Genomic DNA, 19,038 nt, shown 5'->3' with positions numbered 1-19,038 from the left:
TTTTTCAACCAAAATTCACATATTGCATCTTCAAACTAGATCCTGATGGTAATTCACCAAACAATGACTGGAGGGGGAAGCAACAATAATCACGATAAATATAAAAATATATTGACGCTTTGATTTGGTTTAACTCAGTATTTAACGTTAAATACAATCATCATAGAAGATTCTTTAATCTTTAATCTTTAATTAAGATAATAAGTTTACAAGTCTTCGCTTAACACTTGCTAATTGATTAACTATCCAATTTACTTGAATATTAGTTGGTAAATTATACACTTATCGTGTGTTAATTAAAAAAGAACATACGTTGTGAAATCTATAATAGGTTGTCATAAAGAAATTCATCGTAAGAAGTGCTATTGGCATAAATTATAGACAATATAGCTCACTATTTAAATTTTGTACATGGCATGAGAAAATGTGTTTAATTTATTACTTTCATAAATAATTTATACGAACAAATGCTGGTAAGGAGTAGTTGTTAATGAGTTACAAATAAATGTTCCACTCTGAATGTCTTGTAATGTAGGTGAACTGCGTCTCAATTTTGCTGTAATCTCGTTCTTTCTATTGAATCCTGTCCGTAATGCACATATGATTTGGGGGTATTTGGATTTGACTAAAAACTTTTTTTAGAAATAGTTTTTTTTGTAAATTAAAATAAAATTTTCACATATTTATTTGATAAAAATATTTTTAAAATTATTATCTTGTTTCTACCTAAACATCCTTATCAACGACAGTAAATTTTTTTTCCCGGTGGAAAACCATATTTTTTTTAATTTCTTTTTTACTTATAAGTGCTTGCACGAGGGGTTACTTTCCCAACTTCTCATATTTCTCCTTGAATATATAGGGCCAGTTCTGACATTAGATGTGTTACTCCATTCAGCCCTCCAAGTCCAGCGTTCCGGTCTCTGGATCCCTTGCCATTCAATATTCCGAGTTTGGAGCGTGAAAACAATGACGGAAGCAGAAGATGCCGCACGACGCCGTAATGCGGTGGCGGATTATCGGAAGAAACTTCTTCAGCACAAAGAACTGGAGTCCAGAGTTCGATCGGGTTCGTTCTCACACTTTCCAATATTATCAAGCGCATATGTTTCTTGATTAAAATTCCTGATTTTGTTTTGGGTATAATACCGTTCTATGATTCGGTCATGTTTAATCTTCACTCTATCGGGAAAACCTAAGTTTTAGGGTTTGTGCCCTTTGGCATTGGTAATCCTCAATCCTGTAGGATCAGTACCCTCCTTTTGACATATAGGAAGAGTGATTTTGATAAATTTACATTTTATGGGATATTGACTTGGCTATCGATTTCTGACTGGAAGGAACCTAAGCTATTTGGGGAAATTAGGTCACGTTAAAGATTGGATCTGTTGTTAAAAGTCGCCTTTTCCCTCACTCGGATTATTTAGATATTAAATTTATTTCAATCCGAGGCAACAATTCCTAGCCAGGGAGGATGGAAAGTAGGCATGTTAGTGAGGAGCCGATATCTTGGCAACGCTGCCGTTTTTTTCCCCTACTTTGCAGTATCATTTTAGCTTGCCCTGTGCTGCATCGTTTTGATATGAAAATTGTGTATTCGCTGCATTAACTTATCTTTTTCTTATTAGAATTAATTTCCCTAAATTTATCCTTTCTTTTGACCCATTTTCTACAATGATTAATTTGATCATTATGGATGAGATTGGTGACGTTGGATTTGGAACTTAAATTGCAGTTAGGGAGAATTTGCGAGCTGCGAAGAAAGAGTTCAATAAAACGGAAGATGATTTGAAGTCTCTTCAAAGTGTCGGGCAGATCATTGGCGAAGTTCTCAGGCCTCTTGACAATGAACGCTGTAATTATTCTGCCTATATTTTTAAAATTTGAAATGCTATCTTGCTAGTCAACTTCTTTAGTACCATCTCTGTCTGGACATTTAGATCTTTTTTTTCTTCTTTTGGTGCTTTGCTAACAACTGATATATTGTAATTTTTTTAATCAATTTACTATTGCTCAACAACTTTCTGTCTTTTTCAAAACGGAGGAAATGTTTACTTCATTAATTGGTGCTAGTGCATTATTTATTTGTTAGCTAGCTACTTACCGAATCGCCATTTGGATTGTGATTGTTTTTCCATCACAGTGATTGTTAAAGCAAGCAGTGGTCCCAGGTATGTGGTTGGCTGCCGCAGTAAAGTGGATAAGGAGAAACTGACTGCAGGAACAAGAGTTGTTCTGGATATGACAACACTAACCATAATGAGGGCTCTTCCCCGTGAAGTAAGTTTTCAAAAACATGCAAATATTTACTAGATGAATGTGTGCATGTTCTTTTTGGGCTCATTTCCCCCCTTACTATCAGCTGTTATTTAACGCATGATTGTCGCTATTTTGTGATATGGGGTTCTAGGTGGATCCAGTAGTTTACAACATGCTTCATGAAGATCCTGGTAACGTCAGTTACTCAGCCGTGGGTGGTTTATCTGATCAGATAAGGGAACTGAGGGAATCAATTGAATTGCCTCTGATGAATCCTGAACTCTTTCTTCGGGTTGGAATAAAGCCTCCAAAGGTGATTGTCAATTTACTGCATTATCCACACTGACCCTTCATCAGTCTAACTGTCTTAGTATTTCATATGTAGGGTGTTCTTCTTTATGGACCTCCTGGGACTGGCAAGACATTGTTAGCTAGGGCCATTGCCAGCAATATTGATGCTAGCTTCTTAAAGGTCAGATGATTGTTCTTTTCTGAACTTAATTGCACTCTGAAATTTTGTTCTAAAGTTGAATATACTGTGTCTTGTCCTATATTCTCGTTTAGGTTGTTTCAAGTGCCATTATTGATAAGTACATTGGAGAAAGTGCTAGGTTGATACGAGAGATGTTTGGGTATGCACGTGATCACCAGGTGAGTCTCTGGTGTGAATTAAATTTCTCTGTTCATGTATTGAAATGGAAGATGATTATTGAACTCCTTTCTCTTCAGCCTTGCATCATTTTTATGGATGAGATCGATGCCATTGGTGGTCGTCGTTTTAGTGAGGGAACAAGTGCAGATCGTGAGATTCAAAGAACACTAATGGAGTTGCTTAATCAGTTAGATGGATTTGATTCACTTGGGAAGGTATATTTTATTCTGAATCACCAAATTTTAATTCATCATTTTTAATTCATTATATAACCACACTTATACCTGGTTTTGAGGTGCTCATTTCATAAATTTTAAGGTTACAAAAACTTTTTCCCCCCTATTTCTATTTTTCTTTGCTTTTGGGGGAGTTTTCCTCCCTTTTTCTGTGGTTGGGGGTTTGGATATAAGCTTTATACAGAGGATGCACTTCACAAATCTGCTTTTGAACAATGATTTCCCCCCCCCCTCCTTATTGTCAAAGATAAACTGTAGCTTGTTATTTTCACTTGTCTTGAAGTTTCTTGGTGCAATTACTAATTGAACTTATCATGATTGGAAAGATTTACAAATAAGTTCTGACAAACTATGGAACAAAGTATAGAATAGTCTTGTATTACTTGGCTTTTGCGCACTAGTTAACTGAAGTTTTAAGGCACAGGTGAAACATTTCGCCTCCTCTACTTTGTGCATGCTTCTCAGTTGTAGCATATTTCTCTTGTTTTTGTATTGAAGACAGACATACACAAGGGGTGATGGGGTATGAAATATAACAAGCGCGGACATCATCCACGTGTTCTTTGTCATATATATTCTTACCATTATGACGTCTGGTTCAAATTCTTATGGTTCATGGCTTTTGTAGGTTAAAATGATAATGGCAACAAACAGACCTGATGTGCTTGACCCTGCTCTCCTGCGTCCTGGCAGGCTGGATAGAAAAATAGAAATTCCATTGCCAAATGAGCAGTCAAGGATGGAAATTCTGAAGATTCATGCTGCTGGAATTGCAAAGCATGGTGAAATAGACTATGAAGCTGTTGTTAAACTTGCAGAGGTTAGTCTAATGAAATCGGGTTAGTTTCATCAACTCATGGGTGCTTGTTTGATGTATTATCTGTTGCATGTTGTGCAGGGCTTTAATGGGGCTGATCTCCGAAATGTCTGCACGGAAGCTGGAATGTCGGCCATTCGCGCAGAACGTGATTATGTGATCCATGAAGATTTTATGAAGGCGAGTTCCTTCTCTGATTATAGTTTGGGATAATGAATACATCTTCTGGTTAGTTATGGAAGCAGTACGTTTTGTAACTTTGGACTTGGATTTCAGGCTGTTCGCAAGCTGAATGACGCGAAGAAACTTGAATCCAGTGCTCATTACAATGCTGATTTTGGGAAAGACTGAAGCTAGACCAATATTAACAGAGCCATGGACATCGAGGCAGTGCATCCCTTTTCAGTGGACCTGAAAATTTGCTATCTCATTATTTGGACTGCGTCGCTAATGTTAAGCACGAAATATGGCTTGTTGGGATCCCTCGTGCGATAGGAATATTACTGAAGTTGGAAGAGGGCTGTAGTTAACCAAATACAGCGAGGGGAAGACGTCAATTCAATAGTTTGCCTCGAATCGTTTACTGGAAACCGTGTTTCTCGCATCATTTATAATATTTAATGAATGTTGAATTAGGTGATTTCCTAGCAGCACAAGAACTATTGAGCAGGAATGGTTTTATTATCTTCTTTCGATATTCTTATCTTGTTAAAGTGCAATTTTATGCTGAAGTATTCTGTTTGTGCCCGTGAATTATATTGGCTGAAATATGTTGTGAGGTCACGCCACGTTGGATGCAGGTGGCATAATTTTTCTAATATCCACATCAAATACGGAAAAAGACTGCAATAGCATTTTCGAAGGCCGCGGATCTGACAACCCCAAAGAGCCGCCTGTTATAACCGTACAACCTAAGGAGGCCGCCACTATTACCGGATTTCTCTCTCTTAACTCCATCCCTTCCCACCGAATTTGAATTTATATTCTTGTTTCATTCCTCCACTCCATACAAACTAACTCTTGCATCGATTTGTTTGTTTGAAATCTTCGGTGGACTTAGGATTTCCTTGTCATTTTCCCTCTGAAAGCAGGCTGGTGGCGATTAATGTAAATGGTGGGTGGGGAGACAGATCTGCGGATTTGTCTTTACAGAGAGGGGAAGAGATGGATGTGGGGGACAAAAGACAGTTACCGGTGGGATTAAAAGATAAGTGTTTTTTTTTTTTTTTTTTGCGTACTAAAGAGATCAGATTTAATCTCCATATAAAAGTTAAATAAGTTTTAATGGCTGGCATTTGGTTTTGACCAAAAAAATGGCTGACATTTGGTTTATTAAACTTAGCGCCTATTTATTTTCTAGAAGCATAGAGGGAGCAAGTGACGTGGAATATTGTCCCCCCTGTCTGGCTACGTCTGACAGAATTGTATTTGTTGGGCCTATCTAACATGTTTGACTCAGTCTTCCCTCTCCGTCCATTTTGGGGAACATTGGGCATTTGAGCTGTCTTTGAAAGTTGAGGGGAACATTCGCTTCTGGAATCTTGAAAATACCGACTGTATCTGGCGTGATAATTAGGATTACATCTTAATATTTCTTATTATAATTTAGTTATCAGACTATTAAGTCTGAATTCGAAAGTCATATTAATAATGAGTCTTTTGTATGATTAAATAAACATTTAAAAAAATCAACAAAAATATTACAAATCTAGCCCAGGTGAATTCCATTAGACCACAAATTGAAACTTAAACCTTCTCCACTTTAAAATATTCGTCACTTTAAAGTTTTGGATTCATTCTAAGATACTTCTTATTTCGGAATTTCAATTATTCGTTAATTATTTTTAGACATGTTACTCCACGCTAAGAAACTAATCGTAGATAGAACAATGTTTTCCAAGAAAATAAAACGAAATAAATGAGAATATTTTAGTCAAAACTACTTGATTTTACTGCTAGTTATTTAATAATCTTTTTTTTTTCCTTCTAAATTTGCGCACTGTCTTGCAAATCTTTATGTCAACAGAGAAATCACCTGTGAGGGGGCACATTACGGAGGACGAGTTGAAAATTGAAATGACCATTTGGGCCGTTTCATGCCATTCGAGTAAGTTTCTTACTGGAAGTGTACGGTTAGACAGTATCTTTCTTAATTAAACTGAACAAATGGCCGCCATCACTACAAAAATCCATAGCTTGTTGTCTCGTCTCACTCCAGTTTGCCGGCGTGCTTAATGCCGTGCTTTGTTGTGGTCCTCTTCTTTAACTTGTATTTTATCATTCTTGCAATCTTGAAGAACCAGAAGGCGCTCAGCAGCTGCAAACCCAATCCCATGGCCTGAACAATGCGTTGTTTAAGGGTTAAAAGAGGTTGATATTTGATATTTTAAAGAGGTTATTCTAATCTCAAATAACTAATAGTAACGTTTGGGGTAGACCTTTATCATTGGCGGGTTTTCGGCAGATAGAGTTGTGTAAGTGATATAAGGACCCACCACCATTCTTGCAACTGTGAATATAGCAGCAAACAAAATCTGGCCGCCACAACTCATCTATTACTTAATCTATTTCTAATATTGCAATTTATAAACAGACCCTATAATTAAGGGAATTGGATATAAAATGAAGTTTTGCAAAGACAGCATACTTACATCAGCAGCCAAATTAATGGCGGTATCCCTATAACCCATCTCCTTCAAAAGCTCCCTCAAATGCAGGAAAGGGCTCGACATTTCCGTTACCCAAAGAGCTCCCACCAACTCTGAGCCACACTGCAGAATAGCATCGCCACGGTTGAAGAATGAGAAAAAGAATTCAAGTTTTGATGGGCAAGGGAATTCTGATTTATTGTAATAGCAACTGATATTCCAGCTCTTCCCTAGAGAGAGAGAGAGGGGATTTGGCAATTTAACCGGAAAAAGAAACGACCTTTTGATAGTAGAGGCCAGCACTAATTCCAACTATGCTGACCAAATGGTGGATGGTGTTGTCCAGACTGACTCTTTCCCCAAACAAGCAGCAAATTATATCATATACCAGATACGAAAGGGTCACCGCTAGAGTTTGCATCTGTCCACAGTTTCCAAAAGATTATTAATCCTTCTTTCAATTTCCATGCCAAAAGTTCCCCAGTTGACGAGTTTATTGAGTTTATACCTACCTGCGCAGGGGAGGATGTGGAAGCCATGGGACACAGTGGGCATTTCCAATCTTGAACAGACAGTGAAGCTAGTGTAACAGCTATAGTTGCATGCACTGTAGAGACGAGGCGGTTGCTGAAATCGAACGAGTACTTGCTAAAGACCCTTCTCGCTATCACAAACGCTATCGTCCATGAAATCACCCCTAAACCAACCGTCTTCTTAACGTTCTCTTCCATTTCAGCCACAGTGGAATGGATTCGAATGTGAAGAAATCAACTGATGAACAGAGAGTCTCAATCTGCCGGTCAGGGCGAGGAAGACTATTGAAGTTTGACTGCAGCAACTCTGCCGGTGGCAATAAATAAATAAATTTATTGCATGGACCAACTGTCACCAGAAAACAGATAGAGAGCAATCAAGTATGATGAGAGCGCCGATCTTTAATTTGTTTGAGCAAATTATGCCGCAACAACCATGTTTAATGCACATGCAACCTCTTTCCTAAACAGTAGTTCGTGCTTCAACCAATTTAGGTAAAAACACACCAAATTCAAAGGATGCCACCTGTCATTTTTTGAGCCAAATGTGCAGAACTTCCATCTTCGAACTGGCGAAAGCGACTCATAATAACCGCAGAACTATCAGGTGGAAGTTATTAAATGCAAAAATGTGGTCGCAGTTTTGTCTCTTCCACTCAGGCTGCTATGCTATCAATGCAATATCTTGCTTTCTTATTATACTTAGCCAAATAACAAAATATTCAAATCAGATGAAACTGATGTAAGGGTCCTTTTTTAAATATATTTAATTTTACAATCAATGTTGCGGCTTAGTCCAACGGCTTCTTCCTCAATCATCCCACTACCTATAAAATTTGATTCGCAAGTATCATGTCCTGATGGAACATCAATTGACTCTCTCCAGCACCAAAAGAACACCACAGACCTGCTCAAACCAATTGCTATATTTCTAGTCTCTAATTTATCATAGATCACTGCATATCAGCAATTCTCCCCCTCTCTGTTTGTTTTTGGGGTGGGGGGTTAGAAATAAACTGATCCAAATAAGACACTCTTTCTCGTTTCTCCTTCGTCCTTTTTCAGCAGAAATATTATTTGGGGATGTTCCCCTTTGGAAAATTAAGACGTAAACTATATACATAACGAACATCGACCTCATCCGGTTATTGTCTTATTTTGAATGGCTTGATCGTTCAAGTTCTAAGAGCGTACGGGTGTTGCAGGTAAATGTGATAGCAGCAGCAAACAAACAGAACCAAGTTGCTATGCATGGTTCTTCAGTTTTCATTCATCAAATAACTTCGGGCTTAGATTTCAGGCTGTGCGTGTGCGCGTCTATATATGCGTGTGTGCGTCTATACACACACACACATGAACAACAAAGCGCATGACAGTCGCATATATGGGAAGGAAATGAGCAACCTTCGCTATATCCAATCTGATCCCTTTAGATTATGGACTAATAACTCCCTCACCTCACCTTCTTCAAGGCCAACCCAGCTATATCATTGGCATACCATGAGTTTGAGTTTGAGTTTCCGTTTAGACAGACATTCGATCGCATTGTGATATATAATCAAACTGAATAAACGGCCTGCCATTCATCAATACTGAACTGATCCATTCCTAGTCGTCGTTCGTCACCATTTTCCTCCCGTGCTTTTCTGCCTTGCAGTTGCAGCCCTCTCCCTTAATTTGCACTTAGTTCTTACTATCTTCAATAATCAGAACGCACTTACTATCAACAAACTCAATCCCATGGCCTAAACAGCGCATCAGCATGTATTTTAAGAAGAAATTAGTGCCTCAAACTTCAAACAAAGTATACACACCTTTTTACCAAGTCACTAATGAGGACCGAACACAAACCTTGCAACTGTTTATGTGGCAGCAAACAAAATCTGGCAACAAATCAAATAATATAATATTAGTTCCTTTTGATCCATGCAACTTGTCTGTTTTTAGCATTGCAATTTACTAACAGACCTCATGAATGGTGAGAAAATTTAATCCAGTTAAGAGTTTGCCACGACATGCAGTATACTTACATCGGCAGCCAAATTAATAGCAGTGTCCCTAATTAAAACCCAGCTCCTTTAGAAACTCCCTGAAATGCAGGAAAGGCCTTGATATATATTTACCCCAACCAAACCGTCATCAGCATCTCTCAGCCACACGGCAGAAGTGTATCCATGGTTATGGTTGAACAAAGCTGTTATAAATAACCCTCCAAGTTTTCATTGGAAGTCTTAGTGATAGAAATATTTTATGAATGGGGATCGGAGGGGACAGAAATTCCAATTTAAAGATAGAAAGGTAGAATTTGACAATGAAAGAAATGACCTTTCGATAGCAGAAACCAGCCATGATTCCAGCGATGCAGACCAAGTAGTTGAAGCTAAGGGGTTGTCCGGACTGACTCTTTCCCCAGAGAAGCAACAGAAAAGAGTCTATTTAAAATATAAGCTTTATTTTTGGATTTGTTCAAATATTTATTATTTTTTAGTATTTTATCTTTAATTGATTGTGTTTAGTATTCCCTCTTTTTTTTAATATTACATTCATATATTTTCTTTCGTCATTTTTGTATTTATTGCCTCTCTTATTTACTCTCTTAATAAATAAGGGTAAATTTGAAAGGAAAAAATTCTGACGTATTTATCATTTTTAACTAATTTTAACTGCTAGTTATTAAATTTTTTTTTTAATCAGCAGGCTAATGCTTGTGAAGCGGATCAAAACCGCCACCTGTTGCACCCAAGGCAACCAACGTGCCACTACACCACAATGGTGCTAGCTACTAGTTTATTAAATTTGATTCAGTTATTTGAAATTTATATATAAGAGTAAAAAAAGTAATAAATACTCTTCTTGTCTTATTTATAGGATGAGAGAAAAGATTTTTTTGGTGATATTTATAAGTTACTTCTTTAAATTTCTACAGCGAATATATCATATTTTCTTTTATTTATTATAATATAGATAGTTTTTTTTTAAAATTTTATATATTAAATAGAGATAAAGTTGAAAAATTACTATATTTTAATGAAAAGTTAATACAGTTTAAGATTTTTCTTGATATGTGTGAAATATTTTAAAAGTGTCTTATAAATAAGACTAGATGAGTACGACAGAGTTTGCATCTGTACGGTTTTCACAGATAATTAGCTCAACTTTTAATGCCAAAGCTACCAATTTTATGAGTTGTTGAGTTTGAGTTGATCAGTTCAACCCCGCCTGCTGTCACGGACTTGGTCGTAATTCCAACGAACCGTGCGGCCTAGCAAACTTCTTGCCTTAAGTTGCTAGTCAGCCTACTCACGAAGGAACACGAAGGAACAGGAGACTCAAAGAAAGAACTTTGTATTGATCTCTCAAAGTACTTACAACACTCTCACTTTCTTGAGTGTGTCAAATGAATGAGGGGGAGGGGGTATTTATAGTTCTCTACCTCCTCAATGGACGGCTAAGATCTACTTGATCCGACGGTTACAATGTCGTATCTAGAATACTCTACAAAAATATCTAAATATTTACAAAGGGGTTAGGTGTCTCTACAATTATCTATAGTATTCTGGAACCTTCCAAGCTTCCCTAACAAGCTCCACACATTTCTAGAGAGTTCCAGACTTACCCAAGACTTTTGTGGACACCTTTGGACAGTTCTGGGCAGCGAGCCTTTGTGTATTTCGGGCAAAACATGAGCGGTGCGTTACATTCTCCCCCACTTAATGTGGCGACGTCCTCGGCGCATCCCTCTTGTATGCCTCAATATTCTCCTTATAGTCCCATAAAGCCAGCTCGTGTTCCCAGCTTGCTTCACTATCGGGAGATCCTTTCCATTTAACAAAGTATTCAATGTAGCTCGGATGACTCCCACGTCTCGGTATTACTCGGTGCGCGAGGATTTCCTCAACTTCCCGTTCTGGCACCGTAGTAATTGCTGTAGGGGCTCTTCTAGACTCACCTCTACTTGGTTCATCCTTGTCTTCGTTGTATGGCTTCAGTAGACTTACGTGAAAAACAGGATGCATCTCCAAGTGTGAAGGTAGAGTCAAGCGATAGGCTAACTTACCGATGCGTTTCTCTATAGGAAACGGTCCTTCATAGCGCCTCACTAGCCCTTTATGAACCTTGGCGAACCTTCGGCTTTGATGAGGAAGGAGCTTCACCATGACTAAGTCACCTTCCTCAAACTCTAAGTGCCTCCTCTTAGCGTCGGCCCACTTCTTCATCTTTTTCGCGGCCTTAGCCAAGTACGCCCTTGCCATGTCTGATTTTTCATGCCACCCCTTGGCAAACTTGAAAGCTGAAGGACTCGAGCCTTTGTAGCCAACAGCTAAAGTGTGCGGAGTCATCGGTTGTTGCCCCGTGGCTAACTCGAACGGACTTGACCCAGTTGATTCACTTTTCTGCAAGTTGTATGAAAACTGGGCAATGTCCAAGAGCTTGACCCAGTCCTTCTGGTTGGCACTTACGTAGTGCCTCAAGTATAATTCGAGTAAAGCGTTCACCCTCTCCGTTTGGCCATCGGTCTGCGGGTGAAAGCTTGTAGAAAAGTTGAGTTCGGACCCCATAATTTTGAAGAGCTCCATCCAAAATCTTCCTGTGAAGCGAGTGTCCCGATCGCTCACAATAGTCTTTGGTATGCCCCAATACTTTACCACGAACTTGAAGAACAACTTCGCAGCATCTTCTGCAGTGAATTTGGTTTGGACTGGTATGAACACTCCATACTTGCTAAACCGGTCCACCACCACCATAATGTTGCTGCATCCTTCCGTTTTCGGCAAACAAGTGATGAAGTCCATGGAAATACTTTCCCATGGTCTCTCGGGAATCGGAAGTGGCTCTAGTAAGCCAGAAACGGGGCGCTGTTCCACCTTGTCTTGCTGACACACAAGACAAGTCTTTATGTAGAGCTCTACATCGTCTCGCATCTGGGGCCAAAAGTATGCTCGCTCAATGAGTGCCATTGTGCGTCGAACTCCGGGATGTCCAGCCCACCTCGAGTCATGGCACTCCTTAATGATCTCCTTCCTTAAGCCTTGCCATTTCGGCACGTACACTCGGTTTCCTTTGGTTATGAGCACCCCATCCTCAAGCCAAAACCGGCGTGTCTTCCCTTGACTTGCCAATTCCATCAAACTTTTGGCTTGTGGGTCTTGCTTTAGTCCCTCCTTGACTCGATCAACCAAAGGGAAACTCGGGCTAGTGATGGAGGCAAGTTCGGCCTTTCTACTCAATGCGTCGGCCACGATGTTTCCTTTTCCTGGCTTATACTCCATCACAAAGTCGAACTCTGCTAAGAAGGCTTGCCACCTTACCTGCTTCGGTGTAAGCTTCTTCTGCTTAAGGAAGTAACTCGTGGCGACATTATCGGTTTTCACAATGAACTTGGTACCCAGCAAATAATGTCTCCACGTTCTCAGGCAATGCACCACGGCCGTCATCTCCTTCTCTTGGACTGTGTAACGCCGTTCTGCATCATTGAGCTTACGACTCTCGTAAGCCACCGGATGACCTTCTTGCATTAGGACTCCTCCTAAGGCAAAGTCCAAAGCATCCGTTTGTACCTCGTATGGTTTGGTGTGGTCAGGCAAGGCCAACACCGGTTCCTTGATCACGGCTGCTTTCAGCTCCTCAAAAGCGGCTTGACACTTATCATCCCAATCCCATACTCGGTTTTTCTTTAAAAGATCAGTGAGGGGAGCGGCTATCGCAGAGTAGCCTTTGATGAACTTTCGATAATAGTTGGCCAATCCAAGGAAAGAACGAAGTTCGGGTACCTTCCTTGGTGGCTCCCATTCCTGTATAGCACGCACCTTGGACTCATCCATCCGTAGTTTGCCCCCTCCAACAATGTGCCCTAAGAAAGTTACTTCCTGTTGAGCAAAGGCACATTTCTCCTTCTTGACGTACAACTCGTTCTCCCTGAGGACTTGGAAGACTTGCCTCAGATGCTTCACGTGCTCCTCCAGCGTCTTGCTATAAATGACAATGTCATCCAAGTATACCACCACGAACTTGTCCAAGAACGGTTGTAGGACTCGATTCATGAGGGTGCAAAATGTTGCTGGTGCATTTGTGAGTCCGAAAGGCATCACAAGAAATTCATACGAACCATACCTCGTGACACATGTTGTCTTTGGTTCGTCTCCCTCAGCTATCCGTACTTGGTAATATCCCGACCTTAGATCCAACTTGGTAAACCAACGAGCCTGGCCAAGTTGATCAAAGAGATCGGCAATAAGTGGGATTGGGTACTTGTTCTTCACCGTGATCTTGTTAAGCGCCCGGTAGTCGATGCATAACCGAAGTGACCCATCATGCTTCTTCTGGAACAATACTGGGGCTCCATAAGGTGCTTTTGATGGACAGATATATCCCATGTCCACCAACTCCTTCAATTGCCTCCTAAGTTCCTCAAGCTCCGGAGGCGCCATACGGTAAGGCACTGCTGCAAGTGGTGTGGCATCAGGCACCAACTCTATCTTGTGGTCCACCTCTCTCTTTGGTGGCAACCTCTTGGGCAACTCGGGCGACATCATGTCCTTGAATTCTTCTAGGACATGCTCAATACACCTCGGGAGGTTTTTAGTTGGCGAGGCTACTGCTTCTTCTTCCAAAGCAACTAGATATGTGGGCTGCTTCTTCTTTATGCCTTTGGAAAGTTGCATGGCTGAAATCTGCTTCTCTTGGAGTTGGGTTTCCCGTTCTAGAGGTACTAGTCGGGTGTTACCTTCTTCCAAGATGCACATCGTGTTGGCAAAGGGGATTGGCACAGCCTTAACCTTGTCCATGAATTCCATACCCAAGACAATTGGATAGTCATCCATGGTGACAATGGAGAAGTCTACGAGGCCGTTCCAATCGCCCAGGCTTACCTTGACATCATGAGCAACTCCAAAGGTAGCCCTCGGTCCTGAATTGACTGCCTTAAGCCAACCACGTTCTCCTTCGTAGTAAATGCCCAACTTTTTAGCCTCTTTCACTCTAAGGAAGTTGTTGGAAGCTCCCGTGTCCACAAGTGCTTTGACGGTGTGTCCTCCAATCTCGGTTTCTACAAATAACCGTCCCTTCCTTCCGGACTTGGGCATCTCCACCTTTGCCTTAATGGCATTGAGGAGTTGTAGGGATCCTACTTTCTCCTCTTCTCGTTCCCGTTCCTCCCTTTCCTCGATCAATGCTGAAAGTTTAGCCTTCTTTGGGCAATCCCTGGCTTTATGTAGTCCTTCACAAAAGAAGCATTTAAGTGATGGCCTTTCTCCAGCTTTGTACTCCTTGGGCCCTTCGACTTGTCCGTGGTCTCCTTGCCTCGGTGATGCTCTCCCCCACTCTTTCCCTTGCCGCCCTTGTCTTTCAGCTTTGGCTTCTCGGGTTTCTTGAACTCAATAAGGGACTCAGCAATGGAGATAGCGGTGGTCAAGTCTTGAGCACCACGTCTCTGGATCTCAAGTTTAGCCCACTGTTGCAATCCATCCATAAAGGCAAAGAAAGCTTCTTTATCAGGATAGTCAGGGATCTCAAGCAGTACCTCGGTGAATTCCTTCACATACTCGCGAATGCTTCCCTTGTGTTGAAGACGCCTTAATCTACCCCTGGCCTCTTCTTCAACATTGCTAGGATAAAATTGCTTCTTGAGCTCACCCTTGAATTCAGCCCAAGTGTCTATGGTGCAAGTGCCTTTCTCTATGTCCCCTTGTCTCCTCCTCCACCATACCATAGCGGTGTCCTCGAGGTAGAGACATGCCGTGCTAACCTTAAGTGCATCGTCGGTAACGACGTTCGCTCGGAAATATTGCTCCATACTCCATAGGAAATTATCTAGTTCCTTCGCATTTCTTGTCCCTTTAAAAGCCTTAGGTCGTGGAACATCTACTTTAGAGGATGTAGTCCTTACATCAGACGTTGACGGACTTTCTTGTGCAAGAGCCTTCTTGCACAAGATGAGCTCCTCTTCAGCACTCTCCAACTTGCGCGAGACCCTCCCGAGTTCTTCACGAATCGAAGAAACCTCATCCCTGTGAGACTCTTCCATGGCCTTCATGTTGTCGAGACATTGGGCGAGGACTTTGTTCATGGCGGCTTGCATCTCCTCACGGAATTCGTCCATGCTTTGCCCCATCTCCTCGAACTTCTCCTCCCCGTCGGCTATTGCAAGCTCCACCTTGGCTAGCCGTGTCTCAAAACCCTCCATGGTTTCCCTTGAGCTAGATCTCTGGGATTTAGATTTCTTCTTGACTCCCTCGGACATATTGATAGTCTCGCTTCCGCCTTCTATCTACCTCTATGTTCCAACGATCTTCAAACCTTGGCTCTGATACCAACTGTCACGGACTTGGTCGTAATTCCAACGAACCGTGCGGCCTAGCAAACTTCTTGCCTTAAGTTGCTAGTCAGCCTACTCACGAAGGAACACGAAGGAACAGGAGACTCAAAAAAAGAACTTTGTATTGATCTCTCAAAGTACTTACAACACTCTCACTTTCTTGAGTGTGTCAAATGAATGAGGGGGAGGGGGTATTTATAGTTCTCCACCTCCTCAATGGACGGCTAAGATCTACTTGATCCGACGGTTACAATGTCGTATCTAGAATACTCTACAAAAATATCTAGATATTTACAAAGGGGTTAGGTGTCTCTACAATTATCTATAGTATTCTGGAACCTTCCAAGCTTCCCTAACAAGCTCCACACATTTCTAGAGAGTTCCAGACTTACCCAAGACTTTTGTGGACACCTTTGGACAGTTCTGGGCAGCGAGCCTTTGTGTATTTTGGGCAAAACATGAGCGGTGCGTTACATCGCATGGGAAGACGTTGGAGCCACTGGACAGCGTGGACAATTCCCGCCTTGGACAGAGAGCGAAGCCAATGTTACAGCTAAAAATGCATGGGGGGACAATGCGTTTGGAGAACTCGAACGAGTAATCGGAAAAGATCCTTCTTGATGTGAGAGATGTTATCGTCCATGAAAGAACTCCTAAGCCAACCGTCCTTATAACGTTCTGTTCCATGTCAATCACAATGAAATAACGGATTTGAAAAATAAATTAACTAAACAGCCATGAGAATGTGAAAAAAATGAGCACACGAGTTTTGAGAGAACATGGCTGCCTAGTTAATCGGCCAGAAGGATTGAAGTTTGATTATAGCAGCTTAAGTACGTTGATACACACAAATATCTCCGTCTGTTTTAAAACTACATGCCATTTTGTGTGAAATAAAAAATGAGACATACATTTTTAGATTTCTTTTTTATGACGTCATTAACTGATTTATTAGGAGTGTAAGTTATTTGAAAATACTTTATAACTTTAAACAGAAGGAGCATCAATTTTTGGTGAGGATCGTGTTGAGCCGTTGATGTTAATTAGAGCAAATTGCAACAATGTAACCACACACTTCTACGGCATAAGCAAGATGTTTGATCTAAAATAAAATAATGCATGGTATTGTACCTTAAGACCCGCTAAACTAAGGGTACAATAAAAGGTCTGTTTAGATTAACGATTGAAAAAGTAGTTTATTATTAATTTGATTTTTGAAAAAGTAAAATTTGATAAAGGTTAAATCAGATAAGCTGATTTGTGTTTGAATTGGAATTTAAAAAAGTTAGTTTATAAAAGTGATATCGGTAAAAAGTTGTTTGAATTATAATTAAGTAAAAATAAGCTTTTTATAAAATTATCAAAATGGCTGAGTTTTAATAAATAATGAAATATTTTTAAAAAAATAATTTTACCAAATTATTTATAAGCTCCTGTTAATTTCATATATTTTTTTTATTATAAGGACATATTTGAAAATAAAAGTATATTTCTAGAAGCATATTTTAAAAACAAAAGTATATTTCTAACTTATTTATTACTTTCAACTAATTTTAACTGATTTTTTGTTATCTATAAATTAGGTATTTGAGGTTCATAATAAGAACCAAATGAGGTAATAAATTTCCTAATTTTTTTTCCCTTCATGTTTCAAAAGTTATAAGTCATGAGTTATAAGTCATAGACTGTTAATTTTAGCTTATATTTTATTATAACTTTTCATACAAAAACTAAATTGCCTAATCACAAAACGAAACAGTGTTTATGCTTGAAAAAAAACTACTTATTACCCTCCACACACTTGGCCAAACGGGCTGGAAATGTTTCCCTTGGGGGACATCCTATAGCAATGCATCCAAGGGCGCCGCCCAGCTAGTCCCTACAGAGTAGTTCCAGCTCTTCAAGGATCCATCAATTTCCGAGAAAGACAGATAACGAACTTAATGAGGACGGAGATAATCCAACACGTCTTCCTCTTCTCTTCTCGATGGAGTAATTATTAATCATTCATAACATATATATATATATATATATATATATGAAAACATTTTCAATATAACAAACAAATGCGAGAGATGGGCGGTCGTAAATAGTTGTAATTTTGATTTTCTGGGGCTGCTGGCGTGCATCAGTTTTGACGGGGGATATTTCCGTCCCACGCAATTAATTAGTAGGATAAGCGGAACACGACAAGAATTGCCGGCCACTTCGCTGCATAGGGGGGAAAAAAAGTAAATAGGAATATTAGGAAAAGTTTATGAAGCTAATAATCAATGCCGGGGATAGTAAATGTGGAGACTAAATAAACTCCGTTTGGTTTGACGGATTCTATGATGTCTTTTGAAATTCAGGCGGAGGTAATGGAAGTCGTTCGTTAGAAACCATGATTTGGTTGTCGGGGTGAGATGCTGGCGAAATTAAGTAGTCCAGGAGAAATTAAGTTGGGCTTACCCCTCACTGGGCCTCCTCGAGAAAAAGAGTCTTGTTGCGGCCCTTTTTCCCCCTGCTTGGTCTTTTATTTTTATAATATGATGATGATGATGATGATGCTCCTATCATTGTTGCCATGTGCCGTTTAACACGTTCGCATGGGCTCCCTAACCCCTTCTGAAGTAGAAGAACAATGCTGACGCAGGAGATGGCATAAACATACAAGTAAATGTTGTAATTAAACTAGAAAGACAGGAATTATAATAATGTCTCACTTCATTTCTAAAATTCTGTTACGGGTTGGGCTGTTTCCTCCGTGGCACATGGGCGCTGCTTCTTGAAACTTCGGGCTCAGTGTGGCGGCGGCGGCATCCGTTCTATTGCTGCACAACGCCACTACCACTACCCTGCCATCACCCCCACTGCTCCCCTCGTGACGTCAGCACGGATGCAACCTGTTGCGGCCCCCCACTTTGGTTTCTCGTTTCTTTCAGTGCTGCCTTTTTGCTCGCCATTTCTTTTTTCTCTTTTGGGTAAGCTTTTGCTATGCATTTCATCATTATTATCATCATTTTTTACATACATTATAAATATCTGGTATCGTTGATATTCACTTACACTTTCAAATTAAGTCAGACCCATCACAGAAGTCGGCCAAAAAAAAAGCCCTCGTCTAAGAAATTCTCTGAATATTATCTTCTTAATCTATAAAACTCGCACTTATTTTTGGTTCTTCACCGCATATCCAATAGTCGGTGTGCCCCCACAAGCAAACAGAGTAATAGACCAACCTTCCTTGATAATGTATTCCCTCCGTTCCTTATTATAAGAGACAAATAACCGAAATATGTTGATAAAAAAAACAGCTAAAATTAGTTAAGAACAATTAATGTGTAAAAAGTATAATTTTTTTCCAAACGTGCCCTCATTAATAAAGAGAGAGAGCGTGAGAGAGAACAATTAAATTATTAAAAGAAAGAGAAGTGGGAGGGAGAGAGTGTGTGAGTTGGAGATAATAAATATGGGTAAAATAGTAAATCAACACAAAAAAGTAGAGACAACTTGTAAGTGTCTCTTATATATAGAAACATGTCATAAGCATCAAATGTCTCTTATAATAAAAAACGGAGCGAGTATTGTTTTGAGATG

The 19,038-nt window shown here is 40.0% G+C and overlaps 2 protein-coding genes across 2 annotated transcripts; one reads left to right on the top strand and one right to left on the bottom strand.

Annotated features, from left to right (window-relative positions):
- Positions 1 to 873: 873 nt before the first annotated feature.
- On the top strand, positions 874 to 4,732 carry LOC114724012 (26S proteasome regulatory subunit S10B homolog B). The gene is made up of 10 exons (XM_028910289.1): positions 874 to 1,069; positions 1,736 to 1,855; positions 2,144 to 2,280; positions 2,411 to 2,572; positions 2,645 to 2,731; positions 2,824 to 2,910; positions 2,989 to 3,126; positions 3,776 to 3,967; positions 4,046 to 4,144; positions 4,241 to 4,732. Exons 1-10 carry the CDS (start codon positions 970 to 972, stop codon positions 4,313 to 4,315), a joined length of 1,197 nt encoding a protein of 398 aa, XP_028766122.1. The 5' UTR covers positions 874 to 969; the 3' UTR covers positions 4,316 to 4,732.
- A 1,159-nt stretch (positions 4,733 to 5,891) lies between these two features.
- Positions 5,892 to 7,843, bottom strand: LOC114724022 (transmembrane protein 136). Its single transcript, XM_028910298.1, has 5 exons — positions 7,125 to 7,843; positions 6,893 to 7,033; positions 6,616 to 6,735; positions 6,403 to 6,498; positions 5,892 to 6,302 (listed from the first exon to the last, which is right to left on the bottom strand). Exons 1-5 carry the CDS (start codon positions 7,341 to 7,343, stop codon positions 6,174 to 6,176), a joined length of 705 nt encoding a protein of 234 aa, XP_028766131.1. The 5' UTR covers positions 7,344 to 7,843; the 3' UTR covers positions 5,892 to 6,173.
- Between the last annotated feature and the right edge of the window lie 11,195 nt (positions 7,844 to 19,038).

The sequence above is a fragment of the Neltuma alba genome, unplaced genomic scaffold (genome assembly GCF_004799145.2).
Source record: "Neltuma alba isolate B1F8T4 unplaced genomic scaffold, ASM479914v2 tig00002374_pilon, whole genome shotgun sequence".
In the NCBI taxonomy this organism is placed as follows: Eukaryota; Viridiplantae; Streptophyta; class Magnoliopsida; order Fabales; family Fabaceae; genus Neltuma; species Neltuma alba.
The sequence above is the reverse complement of the archived record's forward strand: the minus strand, read 5'-3'. Positions and strand labels throughout refer to the sequence as shown.